The sequence below is a fragment of the Pagrus pagrus genome (genome assembly GCF_965226575.1).
Source record: "Pagrus pagrus genome assembly, chromosome: 3".
Taxonomy (NCBI): domain Eukaryota; kingdom Metazoa; phylum Chordata; class Actinopteri; order Spariformes; family Sparidae; genus Pagrus; species Pagrus pagrus.
In genome coordinates this window covers 483,471-502,763 of record NC_140187.1, presented here as the reverse complement: position 1 = coordinate 502,763, position 19,293 = coordinate 483,471, and the positions used below count along the sequence as shown (strand labels likewise).

At 44.1% G+C, this 19,293-nt stretch overlaps 1 protein-coding gene and 1 pseudogene across 4 annotated transcripts in view; both read right to left on the bottom strand.

Annotated features, from left to right (window-relative positions):
- rnf123 (ring finger protein 123) overlaps nt 1-19,293 on the bottom strand; it is a 120,670-nt gene that overhangs the window by 24,224 nt on the left and 77,153 nt on the right. For 2 of the 3 annotated variants that reach the window (XM_084349473.1, XM_084349474.1), the window contains one exon: nt 11,621-11,844. In XM_084349473.1, the coding sequence (XP_084205599.1) occupies nt 11,621-11,844 (224 nt within the window). Of the gene's footprint in view, nt 1-8,813; nt 9,179-11,620; nt 11,845-19,293 lie in introns of those variants that run through there. The other variant, XM_084349475.1, reaches the window with a different exon arrangement.
- On the bottom strand, nt 1,580-3,215 carry LOC311255200 (nuclear factor 7, ovary-like; annotated as a pseudogene). The gene has a single exon. The product of its transcript is annotated as a nuclear factor 7, ovary-like (transcript).

The following is a 19,293-nucleotide window of genomic DNA, read 5'->3' as shown; positions in this document are numbered from 1 at the left end:
CACAGCGTGAGATATTCAGTGTTAATCAGAAAATAATACACAGAACATTGTCTAGAAAATCTGTCAAAATGCAGACGGAGCTGCAGACAAAACCTCACGTTGAGAGATCGGACCATGTTTCTGTTCTGATGAAATTACAAGCCCAACACAACATTTAACACAATAACACAATATCTAACACAATAACAGAAACCTCTCTTTGAATAAGTGTGATGAGCTCGGAGAGCAGCAGTTTGCAGTACAGTAGTGATGCCCGGCCTGGGGTACTTCTGCTGATGCCACGGGGTATGAGGACAGACTGTAGAGCAGCTCATTTATTTTAATAAACTGCAACAATCAGCTGCGACAATTAATTTAAGTGTTATTCAAGGTTACTGCAAGGTGTTAGGAGTAACTTAGTACTCCCCCAGGGGATCCCCAACAGGAAGGACTCAAGGACTTCAACCATGTTATTGCTGCCTGGTTTCACTCCCATCACATCAAACACAGCAGCCTGCACTTCTACGTTTGACTCTGTAGTTACACCTCTAGCATCACTTCCGGAAACACTGCTCCAGTGCAGTTGTTCAAAGAGAAAGTCCGAGTGAGGGGGAGGTTGGGCTGGTTGGCAGGGTCATTCATATCCACAGACTTGTACAGAACTCAAAGCCAGTAGGCAGGTAACAAGCTTACAAACGACAACGAGCAGCAATCACTCAGTAATGTATTAATGTCCTTCTCTCTGTCTGCACTGAAAACTATTCAGTTTCAGCGGCAGTCCTTTTCATTCCTGTCCAATGTAACCATGAGTTTATGATATATGCTGCTAAAGATGTGTTGTTTCACAGTGAAGGAGGTAGGATGAACACCTGAGCAGTTCTAATGATGGTAGATTCATTTATTTTCATCAGTGTGTCACTCTGATCCAGACTGAAACATGTTAACATCTCTGTGATGTTCATGTTCCCCTCAGGATGAACTGTGATTACTCTGGTGATCCTGTGACTTCATCTAGCGCCATCATCAGGTCGACATTTGAATGTGTCCAATACCTGCAGAACTGATGACATCACACCAGCCAATTAAGTTGATGAATCCTAAATAGATGTTTGTTTCAGTTTTTGTTTTCATTGTAACTTTCCATTGTCGATGTTTTCATATGAAGAGTAATTTAACTTTATTTTTTAGCTTGTTATGTGCTCTCTTGTTATATGAAGTGAGAAACAGCAAATAAAGATCCAGCTTTTAAACAACCAACATTAAATGTATTTATTTGCGCACACATATAAGACTATAAAATCCCTCCCGTCCGAGCCATGATGTCTGAGCCCAAACTGATACCTCCACCTTATATATAACGACACCTCAAACAGACAGTTGTACATATGGATGTTTTAAAACATATATTTTACATATTGTTAACATTTCATAAACTATTTAAAAATTGATTTTCATGTTTGTTGGATCTGAACAATGATTGGCTGTCACTTTTTTTTTGTATTAGGGTCTGTCATAAAGTGGTTGCTTCTCTTTAGGGCTCCACACACAAGTCAAAATAATAACATGAGCAACAGTTTAAAATCACACAGTATGAATAAAACAGAACCAAACATGACATAATTTTACACATGAAAAGGTCGACAGCAGAAAGAAAGCAGACCAACAGTCAAACTACATAACAAAAATAAAATTAAAAGAATAAAAGAAAAATTAAAACATCTGTAATAATGAGGCAGCTGCAGCTTAAACTCTGTGACTTTTCTCTTTCAGACAGAAACATCGTAAATACGACCGTCCTCTTTATCTCTACCTGCTCTGTTCCACTGTCACACACAGTTTCAGTGGTGAAATCTTCACATCACCCACAGTGTGAATGAATGGAAGCATCCTGTCAGTGAAAGTGTGTGTGAAGGTGTGTATGTGTGTGTTAGTGTCAGGATCAGAGAACAACAGCTTTGCTCTGGTCCAGTCCAGATTCACTCTGATCCTCTGGAGCTTCTTCTGCACTACGAGAATAGTGTGAGCTGATGGTGACCATGCTGAGTATTTACCTCGACAGAACATTAGTCCCCATACAACAGACAGTATGTCCCCCTTTCCTCTGGACAGACTCTGCTAACACACCCAGTATCCAGATGGTACTGTCTCCAACCACGACGTCCCAGCTGTGAGTCCCTGAGTTAAAACCCTCAGAGCCCAGGACAGAGCAGCGTCCCTCAATCCTCTCTGGATTATCAGGAAGCTGCCATCTTTCTCCTTCTATCACACTGCTCATATCTTCAGAGAGGATGAGTTTTGGATGAGCAGTGTTTGGGTCCAGAACCACAGGAGTGTAGGAGACCATGTCCTTCATCTTGTTCCAGATGTTGAAGCTCAGGTTGCCCAGGTGTTTGGCCTGGTCTATCAGAGCTCCTGAGGGCAGCTGTGGATCCTCCAGCAGGGGGCGCTGCTGGACTCTTTCCACTGCAGCCTTGTAGTTTTGCAGGAATGAGACGTCTTCAGCTCTCAGCTCCTCCTCTGTGGCTCTGACTGTGTGTGAAAGAGCTGCTATCTCTCTGCTCAGAGCCTCCATCTTCTCCTTCATCATCTGACTCTTCTGCTCCTCTTCCTCCCTCAGTGCAGCCATCCTGGCCTCCTCTTCCTCTTTTAGAAACTGGTGAAGCTTCTTAAACTGCTTCTTAATCTGCCTCTCTGTGTGGACCTTCATGTGTTTTGCTGTTTGATCAAGCTTCACTTTAACTTCTTCAGAAACCTTTAACTTCTTCTTTAAGGACTCCAGAGTTTCCTGAAGTTCCTTCTTGTGTTGTCGTGCAGCTTCATTGATGGGTCTGAATCTGTGGTTGGTGTGGTTTACTGAGTCTCTGCAGACGAGACACACCGGCTGCTGATGGTCCAGACAGAAGAGCTTGAGTTTCTCAGAGTGCAGACTGCAGAGATCCTCTGAAGCTCTCTGGTCTCTCTCCAACAAGAAGGCCTCACACAAGTTCTTTAACACCAGACTAACAGGTGGTTCTACATTTGAAGATATTGTCTTACAAACTGGACACTCAAATGCTTGTTTCTCTCTCCACCAGCTCTGCAGTCCTTACAGAAGCTGTGGCTACATGACAGAACAACAGGAACTCTAAAGACGTCCCGACAGACCGGACAGCAGAGATCCTCCACTGACCTGGAAGCCATTTTGTCTCTAAATGAGCTGAAAACACAGCAGTCAGTCAGTCATGGTTGCCCTCCCTCCTCTATCAACTGAAATTTACTTTGAGTGCTGTTTTTAACTAAACTTACATTCAGTGTGTGGAGCGTCCGCAGGTTGAAGCAGTTTCTCCCTCCAGTAGCTGAACTCGTTAGAGGAAGTCGTTTGTTTGGTGTGAAGGTGATTCAGATCGTCTGTTTGTCAGTCTGTGTCTCTTTAGTGAAGAGGAACAAACTGTTTCCTGGTTTGTCTCAGGTGAGTCAGGTGAGGGGTGGAGCTTTGTAAGATCTACTCTGCTGAATGCTGAGGATTCAGATGCCTTACATTCCAAAGTACTGATTCATTGCAGGAAATGTAGACTGATAATGTGCAGCAACTATTTTATGATGAAAGGTACTTCAGATCGTAGATTGTATGGGATGCCACTCAATGGGTTACTGGAATAATGTAAGAGGCACCACAGAATATCACAGCTAATACCGTGTTGGGATCCACAGATGAAGTTGTTCATTGTGGATTTTCAAAATTGACTCTGAACTGAACTCAGTTTCCCAGAATTCCCCAGTCTTCAAACCTAGGTGCAAATTCAGCTTTGAGGTACTATTGGTCGAGGTGACAGACCCCCTCTGACCAGATAGTCAAAACTCCAGCTGGTTCCTTTGTTCTCTCTCTTCTCCACCTCTCTCCCCATGGGGCTGCCTGCCCTCAAGATCTCTTCTCCTGGATTCTTCTGGGCCAAACAGCTGCTGAGATTTGCCAGCCGCATTTCCAGCAGGCCCAAAGAACTTCTCCTCACAGCAGCGACGCAAGGTCCTGCTAGTATTCCAGCTTACTTAGCGCCAGTAGCTGCAACGCAAGGCTTACCAGCTAACTCCACAATCCAAGAAACACCAAGCAAGTTAGCACCAAGTTGCTATCCTTGCAAAGGAAAGAGTGACCAGTTTCCTCCACCTGCTGCCTTGAAGCACTACATGTGGTGCCCCGTGTGAGGCAATGTACAGTTGGCAATCATCCGTATGTGTGCAGTGTTAACTTCAGCATAATTTGGCTGCTAAAAGTTGAGATTCTCATCTTGAACTATTTAGCCAAAAGTCGCTACATTTAACCCTACTAATTACTAATTAAACTAAGACTAAGAGTGCTTTAAAGTTTCCTTTAAACCGGCCTCAAAAGGGATGAGGCACCTTGCCCGGAATAGGAACCCTTCTGGAGACAGACCTGGGAGGGGAGCTCGCTGGCAAACATCTGGTGGCCAGGCCTTAATCCGTGCGGCTTCCAGCCAAAAAGACAACATCGAGCCCTCCATCCTGTGGGCCCACCTGCAGGGGAGGGCAATGGGGTCAGGGGCAATGTATGCAGGGTGGCAGGCAAAGATGGGGACCTGGGCGTCCTGATCACTGGCATTGCAGACTGTTTCTAGGGACTTGGAAAATATCACCTCTCTGATAGGGAAGGAAGATGTTGGAGATGGAACAGTACAGACAGATATAGTTGGGCTCATCTTCACACAGTGTCAGTTCTGGAACCAAACTTCTACATGGGGGCTAGACTTTTGTCTTTTCCAGTGTTGCCCAGGGTGACATGCAGGTGAGAGCTGAGCTGAGCACTGATGTGTTGATGAGTTTTCCCTAGAGAACATAAGGGCCACCTCTGTGCGACTGCAAGTTGCTGAGAGGAAAGATCTGACAGTTGTTTGTCTTTTGTCTCCCATCCTGTCTGTGTTATACATGGGCAGAGCTGTATCCAGTTTGGGATTGGATTGGGTCCTTGACTTCCAGCAGGAACTGGTGTGGTTTGGATCCGAGTGTGATTCAGGACCTCCAAGTCTGAGGCCACGGTTCTCTGCCAGAAAACAGTAGATTGCCCCCTCTGGGTTGGGGCTGAGTATAAGTGTCTTGAGAATTTGTTCATAAGTGATGGGACAATGGAGCGTGAGATGAACAGGCGGTTTGGTCAGGAGTCTGCAGTCTTGCAGGCATTTTTAGCAGACTGTTGTGGTGAAGAGGGAACAGAGCCAGAAGGTACAGCTTTAGATTAACCAGTCAATCTCTGTTCCAACCCTCACCTATGGTCATAAGATGTGGGTAGTGACAGAGAGAACGAGATCGTGGATACAAGCAGCCAACATGAGTTGCCTTTGTTGGGTGGCTGGGCTCAGTCTTAGAGATAGGGTGAGGAGCGTGGACATCCAGAGGGAGCTCGGTGAAGAGCTGCTGCTCCTTTGTTTTGAAAGGCTGAGGTGGTTTAGAACATCTGGTTTGATTTTCCTCCTCATGGTACGTTAAGACCAAACACAAAGAGAATTATTCTCCTTGTATTACACATGAAAGTTTGATCTTCTGGATGACGGCAGCTTCCAGCTCTACCTGAGGCTGACTGGTGCCCAGTTCTCAGCTGCAGAGCATCTGTCCATCTGTCTCCACTGAGTAGCAGCTTCTTAATAGGTGTGTTAAAATCAATTAATAGTACCTGTGAGCAGCAAGTAGACATAGATTGAATAAATCTGTCTCACCACATCTGTATGAACCCAGAACAAAGAGATTTCTCTGTGATCTGACTCAATAAATGGATCAGAAGACGCTGAAATAACATCATAATGTCGCCTTGTAAAAACTCTGAACTCATGCTGCGTCAGGTCTGTCGGCCAGACGACAAGCAAACAACTTTTAAAATGTATGTTCCCTAAATGGAGTTTGGATCGATCAGAGCTGTGCTGTGCTGAGACGTATTTCCATGACTTACCAGGTAGTCTGACTTCCTTGCTCATTTTCCTCCATGGCAGCTCCTTATTGGTCCTGTCTTGGTACGAGTAGATGTGTTATCGTACAGCTCTGTGTGTCTGCAAACGGCCACGATGTGTTCATTATCCTCTCCTCTGCATCCCATGACGTCAGTGTGAATGTCGGCGCTGATAGCCTTTCGCAACACAGCATCATGTGAAATCCACAATTGAGTTCAAAATTTTCAACTTGCGCCCCATCATTCGTGCCCCCCGTCACAAATAAATGTGAATTAATGCCTATTTGCATCTTTTCATCAACTTTGTATGTAATGTAGATGCATGAATAATTGCCTGTTTGGTCTGAATGTCCTTTAAGGGTGCCTTCCTTTGATGGGCTTTTTTATTGATTGCTGATTGTTTTCATTGTGGTTTTTGTGTGATCTCTGTGGAAGTTAATGGTAATCAAGTCAAAGAATAAAGCCTCAGGTGTACTCTCTATTCAGTACTAACTAGCTAATGTTAGCATGCTAAACTAAGATGTTGAACATGGTAAAAATTATACATGCTAAACATCAATATGTTGGCATACTGTTAGCATTTAGCTCATAGCACCACTGTACCAAAGCAGGTATAAAACACATATTTTGTGTTCATGTTTGTGTGCATTTGTTTCTGAGGGATCATAAATGTTTAAAACCGGCACGTCCTCTTCTTTCACGTGTGAGAGGATGGGTTTTAAATGCTGTTTTTTATGTTTTATATTTTATTTGAATTCCTTTTTGCACACGTCCTGTACAGGCAACGTACAGGAGGTCACGAGTGGCAGCTGGTCAGTCTTTTGTCTGTGATGGTAGTTTGTTCTTTTGTCAGACTGTTGTTAACATGCACACAATAATACTGTACCTGCCAAACACATGTATCTGAACAGTGTGGCTGCTGTTTAACACACTAACAGGCTCTTCTGTTTTCATACGCTTACCACATGTTTAGTCTTTTTACATTCTCATTGTCAGAGCAGGAGCTTGTGTGGGGAGGCAAAGTATCTGTTCTGTATAAAGGTCATCAGTTTTCCCACGCTACAGACGTCCACTCATTAACACCAACTCCTACACATACTCCTCTGGGTCAGTCAGAGGATATACAGCATTATTAGTGATTGTTGTGTCTAGTTTCTTTGGTATTTTTGTGGTATACATCTTTATTTCAGATTACAGGCCTTTATTTTTTCAATATAATGAGGTAAGCTTGTCAAAAGTATCAATACTTCAGTACTTCTTCGATACAACATATTAAAAATGATTCGATATCAATATTTGATAGTTTTAAAAGTACCAAACCTGTAAAGACCTACGACCGGATATTCAACACAAGGCTGCACAGATATTAACATTATCTTTAAGTAAGGGATAATGTATAGTTCGGAGGCTTCGCGTCGGGGTTCCATACAACCTGTCGGGGTTTATTTCTCCATAACAACCGACTAACTATACATTATCCCGCTTATTACACGGCTTACGAGTGAAATAAATAATAAATAATCACCCACAACGATTCAGCAGCGACAAGGATTGCTCGGTAAAGTTTTCACGTTCACTTTCACTTTCAAAGCCGGCCTGAGAGAGGAACTGGACAGCGGTGCTGTCTTGCTTATGTTGCTATTGCCAGGGCGGATCAGAGCGCCGTCCATAGCAACGGTCTGTTATACTTGACGACGGTCATTATACAGAAATAACAGACCGTAGAACGCAGCGACGGACCAATCAGAGAGCAGCATTCAATAGAGCCGTGTAATAATGTGACAATATGTGTTCAGGAACTTTTCTGTACCAGCACTGTGTGCAGGTTATTAATGAAAAAGACAAATATTGTCATATGCTGTGTGCCTAGGACTTGTATGACTCCGCTGTATGATCCACACTGATTCTCTGTGGTTTACAATCTGATTGTTTTTATCTGACATCAGGACATCAGAGGAGGAGGATGTGGGTGATGACATGATCCATAGGAGACAAAAATACAGTGAAAAAGAGCCATGGTGACGTCACCAGAGCCTTTCTGAAAGGTTGAGAGATTTTCAACTCGAAGCGGCAGCACAAAAAAGGCAAAGAGCTCTTAAAAAGATGCTTGGCGCTGCACCTTTTCTCCGAGCAGCCATCTGCTGTGGACACAGGGCCTCAATCAAAAACATAACTTAAGTAGTTTTGTTTAGTTATACGTCAGCCTTACACAATGACTCATGTATTTCAGCGCATAGCCCCTTATTTAACAACCAGAGATCAGCAGGCAATAAGAAACCCCCACACAAGAATTTAGCAGACCAAAACAGTGTATTTATACATTCAGTGCCCCAATACAAACCCACAGATTAAATACCGCAACAAGTCTCTCTTCTTGTCAACAGACAGGGTGGAGCCTGGAGTTGGGTGACTTTCCAGTGACTGTATGGCATAGAGGTTGGACAAGAGAAGTAATCCATGTATGCCAATCGGGTAAACAAAGGAAATACGGACGTTAGGCTCGTTGTCAGGGGTTGGCAAAGCTACGACGCACACTGTGGAGACGGACCAGACCTCTTCCTCCAGTGAGCAGCTGCGCGCCATTTTGATTTGTACCAGCAGTTATTTCCTGCTGGGGTGTGCGTGTGTGTGATGCAGGGGTGTGTGCTTAACGGTGCCGAGCGCTACAACAGTGAAAAGTACAATATATTACCCTCTCCATCATGAAATGGAAAAACTCAATCACAGTACAAGTACCTCAAAATTGAGCCCAAGTACAGTACCTTAGCAAATGTACTCCAACAAAAGCAGCAGCTGATCAAACCGACACTTCTCCTCCGGTCTGACCTCTAAAGACAAGAGCCGACAGCCACTAACTGTACGCTCCAATAAACATTCCTGATTTGTAGCTTTTATTTTGGTAAATAAACCATCTGCCTCCTCGACTGCAGGAGAAACCGTTCATTCTCAGTCTCCTCCTCCATCGCTGCCTCTCCTTCTCTCCAGACTCTGAAGAAAACACCAAGCTTCTATAGAACTACACCAGAGAGGCTCATGAATAAATCATTCAGGGCTTCAGGGATTTGAGTGCTTCCACCAACACACACACACACACAAACACACACACCTACAAATCCTTGAAAATAAGAAATAATGAAAGGATTCCTTCTCGTGGTCCATCATTTCTCTGACGTTATGTCACAGCACACTCTGGCTTTCTGACAACAGACACGTTACACACATGTGAGTCACTGCATGTCCATCGGCTGAATGCTGCGTGTTCATTGGCTGCGAGAGAAACATAACGAGAAAAAACAGAACTTCAAGTTGTGCTCCAAGGAAACCTCAGCAGGACTGGGGAGTGTTTGTGATTATTGTGGACATGTAATAATGAAAACACCTGAGGAGAATCAGTGCTAATATTAGGCTAGGCTAACTGAATGTTGTCAAAGGGACAGAGGTCTTAAATCTCTGACAGTTGATTCCCAGTTCTACGCTGTGACGTGCTCCGGCCAATAGAGCACATCAGAGGCAGAAGACGCGACACATTTAAGCCTACAACATTTATACTGACACACTTCAAATGTGTAAAGTAAGAGAAGAATTTGAAGAAAGGCTGTTTTAAAATACACCAAAAGAAAAACACTCTCTGGTCTCTGAACGACATTAAATGACACATGCAGGATGGAGGAAAGGCCAAAGATGAGCGGCAGATGGAGGGACGTCACATCACAACACCCCTCAGCAAAGCAGGTCAGGAACACAAACCTCTGCACACAGAAAATACTACAACCCTGAAGCTCAGGAGTCTTTCACTGTGATCCCAAAACGTCAGCTGGAGAAGCTGAAACTTGTGATTTACCCTCTCGGTCAGGATGGAGCTCATTTTACATGCATTATATACTTTTGGGTATTTTAATCTGATCATGTTTTAAACGTAAAACCTTCTGTTAACTGATATAATAAATGCAGTGCAGTAAAAGTGTCTGACACAAAATAAAACATGACGTGTAAATCAATGTGTGTGTGTGTGTTTTTACAGTGTTTGTAATCAGTCCAGTGTGACCTCCACACACACACAGCAAACCCTCCCGATGATGCAACACAAGGTGGTCATGGAAACGGCTTGTGTTGCCACGGCAACAGAGGAGGAGGCTGTGGTGACCAGGCCACCCCGTCTGTCCGTCTGTCTGTCTGTCTGTCTGTATTCACAGATCTCCATCTATCTCCACCACGTGTGAAGTGTGTGTCGATGATGTCGGTGGTGTGAATGAAACGTAGCGAATGACCTCATTGTTAGTGTTTGAATTTATGATGCAAAATAAACCTACGTAAGAGAAACCCCGGCTTCAAGGTAGAACGATTCATCCTTCAGTCTCACATACGACTGACTTCAATAATTTGGTTTTTATGATCGAGTGGTCGAGTCTGTCTGTTCTCAAACTGATTATTAAACCAGACGTCTTGGCTCTACTGCTGATGCCGACAGTCTGCAGCTGTATGGCTGAATTAATTTAAAATGCATGATGATGACAGCCACGCTAACCTGCCAGGATAACTGTTAGCTCAGCACGTTCAGGCTCAGATATGTTCAAACTGACAGTTTCTTTATGTTGCTTCATATTTGAAATTTCTATTTCTCTCTGGTCACAGCTTCGTGTTTATGATCTGATTTAGACACAAAAACGACTTGGTTAGTCTTAGAAAAAGATCATGGTTTGGATTCTTTTTTAAAACTGTTTAGGTCGCTGCGATCACAGCTGGAGATGGTCTGACTTCCTGTAAAAAATAACTTGTGTTCGCCACAGAAACAGCTGTTAGTGCCTCCAGGTGTCCTTAAATTATCCAGTGGTGAGACTCAAACTGTGGTCACCTGTTTGGCAGCCATGTTGTCTGTGGTGTTTGTGTCTGTGGTGTTTGTGTCTGTGGTGTTTTCAGCCAAGGATCCACCAGCACCTTTTCTTTAAAGACTGGTAGCGTTGAACTGGGCCTTGATAGCACACAGCATAGCATAGCACGGCTAAGCACAGGATGCTTAACTCTGGTTGATGTAATGCACATCTGTTCAACGTGTTTGTTCACTGTTTGTGTGTTATTGTGGTCTCAGGTCAGTTTATTGGTAGTTTGCTTGGCTACACGGCTAATTTGACATTAGTTGAATTATGCTTCACACAGAACCATCCATCCAACCATCGTTTCTGCTGCCAGACACACACAAACACACACACACACACAACTTGTAAGTTAGTTAGATTGTGTCTTTTCATTTTGAGTTAAATAAAAGACTTTTGAACCTTCATGCTGTCTATTTAATATTGTACAAGAGTGAATGTTGCCAACCTCGACTCTGTCAAGAGCTCCAAAATCCTTCGACCATTACAGCTGTTATGGTAATTTGGTTAATTTTGGTAGTTATTAAGTTAATTATTACTCAGAGTTACAAACTGACAGTTAAGCACCTTATTCTGAGACTGATTTGGTGAGTTGGCTATCTTTTCTTTTCTTCAAAGGTGGTGCCCCGAGGCGATCTAATGTTAATTGGATCTTATTTTTTATCATAATTAATAATTATCCCTGATAATCATTAATTATTATTGATAGCCAAATTTAACCCAACACTCCCTATTAATGTTGCATGCAGCACTACACCACAATGCACCTCTCCCTCTGACATCAGAGACATCACTCGAGGAGATGCTAAACACTCAACGCAACATGAGTTTGACTCACATGCGTGCAGGGAGAAGTGTTTCCGCTCCGAGGATGCTGTGTTTCCGGCGGCTGAAGGTATGGGAGGAGCCACGGTCGAGCCCAGCGAGCCGACGACTGGACGGATGGAGGAGGTGACAGCCACGGCCGAGCTGGAGGAGTCTCCGCCCTCTCCCAACAGGTGCTGGATGGAGTGGAGCTGGAAACAGGGGTCAGAGAGCAGGACGGAGGCAGCTCGAGAAACCCTGAGGGGGTAAAAGAAGAAGACGGAGGACAAAGTGTCAGAGGAGTTCACACCTCACATCATCAGAACCAGAGGAACATTTTACTTTAGAAGAAGTTTAAAAAGTCACATCTCTTCACTCTGATCAAGATGCATCCAATCAAATCGCTGTTCTTTAGTAAAGTTTGTGGCCCAAATCTGAAACAACACTCATCGACTCTGCAATCCTGAACCACTGTCTCCTTCGGATGCTTTACATTTGATTCTTGAGGATTTTTGATTTTAGTACTCTGTATCTCTTGGGTCTGGATAAAGTTTGTCCAATCATGGCTCAGTTGGGCCGACTTGGGTTAAACAGTGTGGGGACAAAAATGTAGTGAAGGTCCTGGTGTTAGCAGCTGTAACGTTTAACACTGTGAACAAAAGAAAACGAAACATTTTGTTGATTACATCAGGTGCCTTCCCAGAGCCGCAGCTCTGAACTTCACTGCAGCTGTTTCAGGAGTCGTTTTAAGTTACTGCTGGTGAAAACTCAACATTTCCTGCTTCATAATAAAAGTTTTTAAATAACGTGCCACTTTTATTGTGAAGGATTTGTAGGAAATGAAATTATAGCTGGATCAGCAGAGCTTTGTTAGCAGTAATGTGTGTACAGCTGCTCCTCTCAACAATGAGTCATCAGTTAAAGACACGCCTTCAGCCTGTTGTCATGGAGATGTAAATCTCTGTCTTGCTGGGCTGACGTGTTGAGTCAACCCGAGTCAACCCGAGTCAGATCAAGTCAGATTGAGTTTCAGTAACTTTTTTTTTTTTTCCCACTTAGTTTTTATTGATTTTTCACATTTTGTATGCGCATCCACCGACACACATACACACCACATTACATACAATACAAGAACCAAACAACCACACACAACCACACTAAAAAAAACAAAAAACAAAAGCAAAATACAGTCCTGTTAGGAGTTGCATTCCTTCTTGTTCATTCGTTAATTCTCTCAATTTCGTCCTCTGTGACTAATGTTCTTTCAATAGTCTTTGTCGCTGTTCAGAGTTTCAGTAACTATTAAACTTCAGACAGAGCCTGTCTGCAGCAACATGCTGGTGGGACAGACAAACTTCATACAACACACCCGCAGGACTCAGTCTCAGGTACCAGAGCACCTGAGGAACACCTGAGGAGCTCGTCTGGTGCCAGAAGTTGTATATTAGACGTCATAAACTTTGTGTGCCTGTACTACCTGGCTGAGACGTTACCAGTCTGTAGTGTAACACCTGAGACAGGCAGGACAAGTCTTTTCCCACCTGTTCTAACATCAGTGTGATGGAGCACAACTTCAGTTATTTTATTTTAACACTGAGTGTTTTGTGCAGTTTAACAGCCCATCAAGGATCGATGGGATCAATAAATGTTCTCTCACATTTGACTACTCTACATATTATGTTTGTCAACCATTAGATGAGAGACTTGGCCTCTCTGTCGGCCTGATTACTGTGTCAGGAACGACTGGTTCAACAGAAAACAGCATTTGTGTGTTCAAAATGTCTTCATTCAAACCTGATTCAGTAAAACTTTGTCCTCCGTTTGTTTCAGATTACACAGTAACTCTCTGAAGAGACTCTCTGACCAACACTTACTCTGCAGACAGACGGCATAAATCAGACGGATGTGATTTAATGGTGTCAGAGAGCTTTTCTGTTATCAGTCAGTAAACAGAGACAGTAGGTAGAAACAACCTGAACATCCTGGACACCAGAGGAAAACATGGTCTCCTCACAGCTCCACAGGACCATGTCATGGAGCTTAACTGATGGACCACATGCTGACTTTCTCTGCCTTCACACTCCTGTAAGACTGGACCTCACAGCACCAACATGATCCAGGACCTGATCTCTCACTTCCTGTCCTCACCTTCCCTTCACCTGTCTCCACCTGCCTCCTGTTCTTCTGTGAAAACCATCTCTCTGTCTGATTCCTGCTAATCAAACTCTCCCTCCCCTCCCCCCTCCCCCTCCCCCTCCCCCCGGCGCCACTCAATCCAGCCTCAGTGCATCAATCTTTAATGGCGGGGCTTCCACAGACCTGCCTCCCACTCTCTCTCTCCTTTGTGTCTCCTGATGGATAGTATAATCGCTCTCTCTCTTCCTCTTTTACTATTTCTGGACTCTTCACAGAGTTGACCTGCAACATCATAGCGTTGTAGTGCTGTAGTATAGTAGTGCTGTAGTGCTGTAGTGTAGTGTTGTAGTGTGGTAGTGTTGTAATGTAGTAGTGCTGTGTAGTGTAGTAGTATAGTGTTGTAGTGCTGTAGTGTTGTAGTGTTGTAATGTAGTAGTGCTGTAGTGTAGTAGTATAGTGTTGTAGTGATGTAGTGCTGTAGTGTAGTGTTGTGGTGTTGTAGTGTTGTAGTGCTGTAGTGCTTTTGTGCTGTAGTGTAGTGTTGTAGTGCTGTCGTGCTTTTGTGCTGTAGTGTTGTAGTGCTGTAGTGTAGTGTTGTGGTGTTGTAGTGTTGTAGTGCTGTAGTGCTGTCGTGTAGTAGTGTAGTGTTGTAGTGCTTTTGTGCTGTAGTGTTGTAGTGCAGTGTAATAGTATAGTGTTGCTATGTTGTAGTGCAGTAGTGTTGAAGTGCTGTAGCGTAGTGCTGTACTGCTGTAGTGTAGTGTTGTAGTGCTGTAGTGCTGTAGTGTAGTGCTATAGTGCTGTAGTGCAGCAGTGCTGTAGTGTAGTGTTGTAGTGCTGTAGTGCAGCAGTGCTGTAGTGTAGTGCTGTAGTGCTGTAGTGCAGCAGTGCTGTAGTGTAGTGCTGTTGTGCAGCAGTGTTGTAGTGTAGTGCTGTAGTGCTGTTGTGCAGCAGTGTTGTAGTGTAGTGTTGTAGTGCTGTAGTGTAGTGCTGTAGTGCAGCAGTGCTGTAGTGTAGTGTTGTAGTGCTGTAGTGCTGTAGTGTTGTAGTGCTGTAGTGCTGTAGTGCAGCAGTGCTGTAGTGTAGTGCTGTAGTGCTGTTGTGTAGTAGTGTAGTGTTGTAGTGCTGTAGTGCTTTTGTGCTGTAGTGTTGTAGTGTTGTAGTGCTGTAGTGTAGTGCTGTAGTGCTGTAGTGCAGCAGTGCTGTAGTGTAGTGCTGTTGTGTAGTAGTGTAGTGTTGTAGTGCTGTAGTGCTTTTGTGCTGTAGTGTTGTAGTGCTGTCGTGTTGTAGTGTAGTGTTGTAGTGCTGTAGTGCTGTCGTGTAGTAGTGTAGTGTTGTAGTGCTTTTGTGCTGTAGTGTTGTAGTGTTGTAGTGCTGTCGTGTTGTAGTGTAGTGTTGTAATGTTGTAGTGCAGTAGTGTTGAAGTGCTGAAGTGCAGCAGTGCTGTAGTGTAGTAGTGCTGTAGTGCTGTTGTGTAGTAGTGTAGTGTTGTAGTGTTGCAGTGCTGTAGTGCTGTGGTGTAGTAGTGTAGTGCTGTAGTGATGTAGTGTTGTAGTGTTGCAGTGCTGTAGTGTTGTAGTGCTGAAGTGCAGCAGTGCTGTAGTGCTGTCAGGTAGTAGTGTAGTATTGTAGTGTTGTAGTGCTGTCGTGTTGTAGTGTTGTAGTGCTGTCGTGTTGTAGTGTAGTGTAGTGTTGTAGTGCTGTAGCGCTTTTGTGCTGTAGTGTTGTAGTGTTGTAGTGCTGTCGTGTTGTAGTGTAGTGTAGTGTAGTGTTGTAGTGCTGTGGTGTTTTTGTGCTGTAGTGTTGTAGTGTTGTAGTGTAGTGTTGTAATGTTGTAGTGCTGTTGTGTAGTGTAGTGTTGTAATGTTGTAGTGCTGTTGTGTAGTGTAGTGTTGTAGTGCTGTCGTGTAGTGTTGTAGTGTTGCAGTGCTGTAGTGCTGTAGTGCTGTTGTGTTGTAGTGTTGCAGTGCTGTCGTGTAGTGTTGTAGTGTTGTAGTGTTGCAGTGCTGCAGTGCTGTCGTGTAGTGCTGTAGTGCTGTAGTGTTGTCGTGTTGTAGTGTTGCAGTGCTGTCAGGTAGTAGTGTAGTGTTGTAGTGTTGTAGTGTTGCAGTGCTGTAGTGCTGCAGTGTTGCAGTGCTGTAGTGCTGTAGTGCTGCAGTGCTGTAGTGTTGCAGTGCTGTAGTGTTGCAGTGCTGTAGTGTTGTAGTGTCAGGGATGCAAACGGGTCAGGACAAAAAAAGAGAGTAATTGTCTGGCGGGGGGGGGGGGGGTGCTCACCATTAACAAATAATTACATTATAGTATCACGGATAAGTCCATTTCCAGTACTTCAACCCCAACCAAGTATTGAGTGCATTTAGATGGACATAGTTTTCAGAAGGCCAACATTTCTATGTTAACAATGCTCTAAAAAAAAAAAAAAAGAAAAAAAAAAAAGTTCCTTTGTAATATTTAAACTTTTGGGGATACTGAATTTTAGGTCTTCATTGAGTGTTAGCCATAATTATTACTATTAAAATAAACTGAATAAATAAAGACATGGGATGTTTCATTCGGTGTGTAATGGACATATATATATATAATGTATTAGTTTCACTTTTTGAATTGAATTAGTGACATAGGCCTTAATAAACTCTCCCATGACATTCTAATGCACCTGTACATCAGAAACAATAGGAGTGATAGGTACAGTAGGATATGCAATAATTAACTACTGCATACATCTTGACAGCTCCACTTTACACTGTTGATTTGTATAATCCCAACAGACATGTCCAGTGATTTTCAGCTTTCTGTGTTTACATGTGTCTGTTTTGATGATACAAGTCAGCGGTCCTGAAATGTGTGTTTCTCTTCTATAAAACACATTCTACATCGCGGAGGCAACGTCTCTCCACTGAGGGCTTCCTTCACCTTTGAAACGGGGCAGAGCTCCGTGGGGAACACCTGCCTGACACAGCAACGTAGGGAACCGTGCACGTCCGCGGCGCACAGCTCCACGGACATGCACGGGGGGAAAAACGGCGTCGCCGTCGCACCGAATGCACGCGGCTACGCGCCGCTTTGGGTTGTGAGCGCGCATGTCGCGCGTGTACATTGGAAGCTAATAGGAAGGCTATTATCAGTATAATCAGAGGCAACCATGAATGAGTTCGCCTCAGTTTCACGTGATTGTCACTGTCAGCCTGTTAATTTTACTGACCCGAGCTGAGACGCGCACCCCCCCCACCCCCCAAAAACAAAAAGTCACCTAATTGGCCACGAAAAAAGCGAGTTGCGCTTTTCGGCGCGCTGTTTGCATCCCTGTAGTGTTGTAGTGCTGTAGTGCTGTAGTGTTGCAGTGCTGTAGTGTTGTAGTGCTGTAGTGCTGTAGTGTTGCAGTGCTGTAGTGTTGCAGTGCTGTAGTGTTGTAGTGCTGTAGTGTTGTAGTGCTGTAGTGCTGTAGTGTTGCAGTGCTGTAGTGTTGTAGTGCTGTAGTGTTGTAGTGCTGTAGTGTTGTAGTGTTGTAGTGTTGCAGTGCTGTAGTGTTGTAGTGTTGCAGTGCTGTAGTGCTGTAGTGTTGTAGTGTTGTAGTGCTGTAGTGTTGTAGTGTTGTAGTGCTGTAGTGTTGTAGTGTTGTAGTGCTGTAGTGTTGTAGTGTTGCAGTGCTGTAGTGTTGCAGTGCTGTAGTGTTGCAGTGCTGTAGTGTTGTAGTGTTGCAGTGCTGTAGTGTTGCAGTGCTGTAGTGCTGTAGTGTTGCAGTGCTGTAGTGTTGCAGTGCTGTAGTGTTGTAGTGCTGTAGTGTTGCAGTGCTGTAGCGTTGTAGTGCTGTAGTGTTGTAGTGTTGTAGTGCTGTAATGTTGCAGTGCTGTAGCGTTGTAGTGCTGTAGTGTTGTAGTGCTGTAGTGTTGCAGTGATGTAGCGTTGTAGTGCTGTAGTGTTGTAGTGCTGTAGTGCTGTAGTGTTGTAGTGCTGTAGTGTTGTAGTGCTGTAGTGTTGTAGTGCTGCAGTGCTGTAGTGTTGCAGTGCTGTAGTGTTGCAGTGCTGTAGCGTTGTAGTGCTGTAGTGCAGTAGTGTTGCAGTCTTGGTAGGTGGTTTTAATATGTTCACATCAGTGATCTGAGGCCCAACACTACTAAAAGTAGTGTCACTCTCTCCTGCTGGTCCATCCAGGTGAAACCATCAGACACCTGTGAGACGGCAGCAGGTAGAACCAGACGTCTGTTTGACTTCAATGATCGACTGAAACTGTGAAGAACGAAAATGACTCAGACTAATACGTATGAATAAATGAAGACTTTTTTGTCTTTTATCCAACAATTGTCCAACAGGGGTTTTAAGTCCACGTGTCTCTGTGGTCTTCAGAGGGAAACATGGATCTGCTCCTCAGCTGCTGATAGGTCACCTGTGTCCCTCACAGGAGGAGTCCAGAGGGACGGACGTGGAAACATGATGACATTTCCCACTAAAGTCTACTCTGACCTTCTCACTGCAGCAGTCATGACACTTCACACAGAGACACTCTGCTGTCTGTCCTTCATCCTGTCTTCACAGAGACTCCCTCTTTACCTTCACCTCTCTCTCTGTCTTTCTGTCTGTCTCTATGTCTGTCTCTCTGTCTCTGTCTTGTTTTCACAGTGCATCAGTGAAATGATGGTCAGCCTGAGACTGGGAGTAAAGAGCAGAGGACATGTTGTGTTGGAGGAGTCGTGTGATTCACAGGGCTGCATAATGTCACCGACTGTGTCTCAGTCAGAGGCCTGTGTTTCACGTCAACACCGTCCATTGTGTTTGCTCTCTAATTACAAACCAACAAAAGGACAAATAATTTCTCACGACACGCAGACTGTTCAGGAGAAGCAAGTAACTGATGAAGAAAAGATGAAAGAGAACCAGGCCCAGTGGACCAGCTCCACCTCATGATGGATGATCTCCTGTCAACACAGTTAACAAAAACCAAGAACACCAATAATGGTGGTGAGACACATTCAGGATAAAACCTGTGAAAACAATGAACTGATAATGTGGATCCACAGGCTGCAGGCGGCTCGTGTCAGGATCAGTTTCATCTTTCTAATGAATACTTTGATATTAACTTTGGATTAAATGACTTCCTCTCAGCCCTGCAGAGCCTTTTAGTGTCTTTTAACTCATGTTTTGGTTTTACCAGCCCGTCATCCCCGCCTCTTAGCTCAGTCTCCAGGATATAATATGAGCAGATACTTCCGGAGGTTGACATTTGTACCAAACATGTCGTATCACGTTCACATTATATGATTATTAGCTGACCTTTACATCAGGAGGTGGAGGGGCTGGTGTTATTACAGCCAACAAGGACACCTGCAGACACCAAAACAGGCTACCATTCACAGGAAGTCCGACAAGCTCTGTCTGTGATCGTGGCGACCAGAACCGGTATTTTAATCCAAACCAGGATGTTTTCTGACCACAACAAGTGGTTTTTGTGTCTAAACCTGACCAGAGCAGAAACACACAGCTGTGACCAGAGAAACAGAAAATTCAGCCTGAACAAACTGTGGTTTAGGAGAAATGTACTCAGCTAACATTTATTCTGCTGAATAAGACAACCAA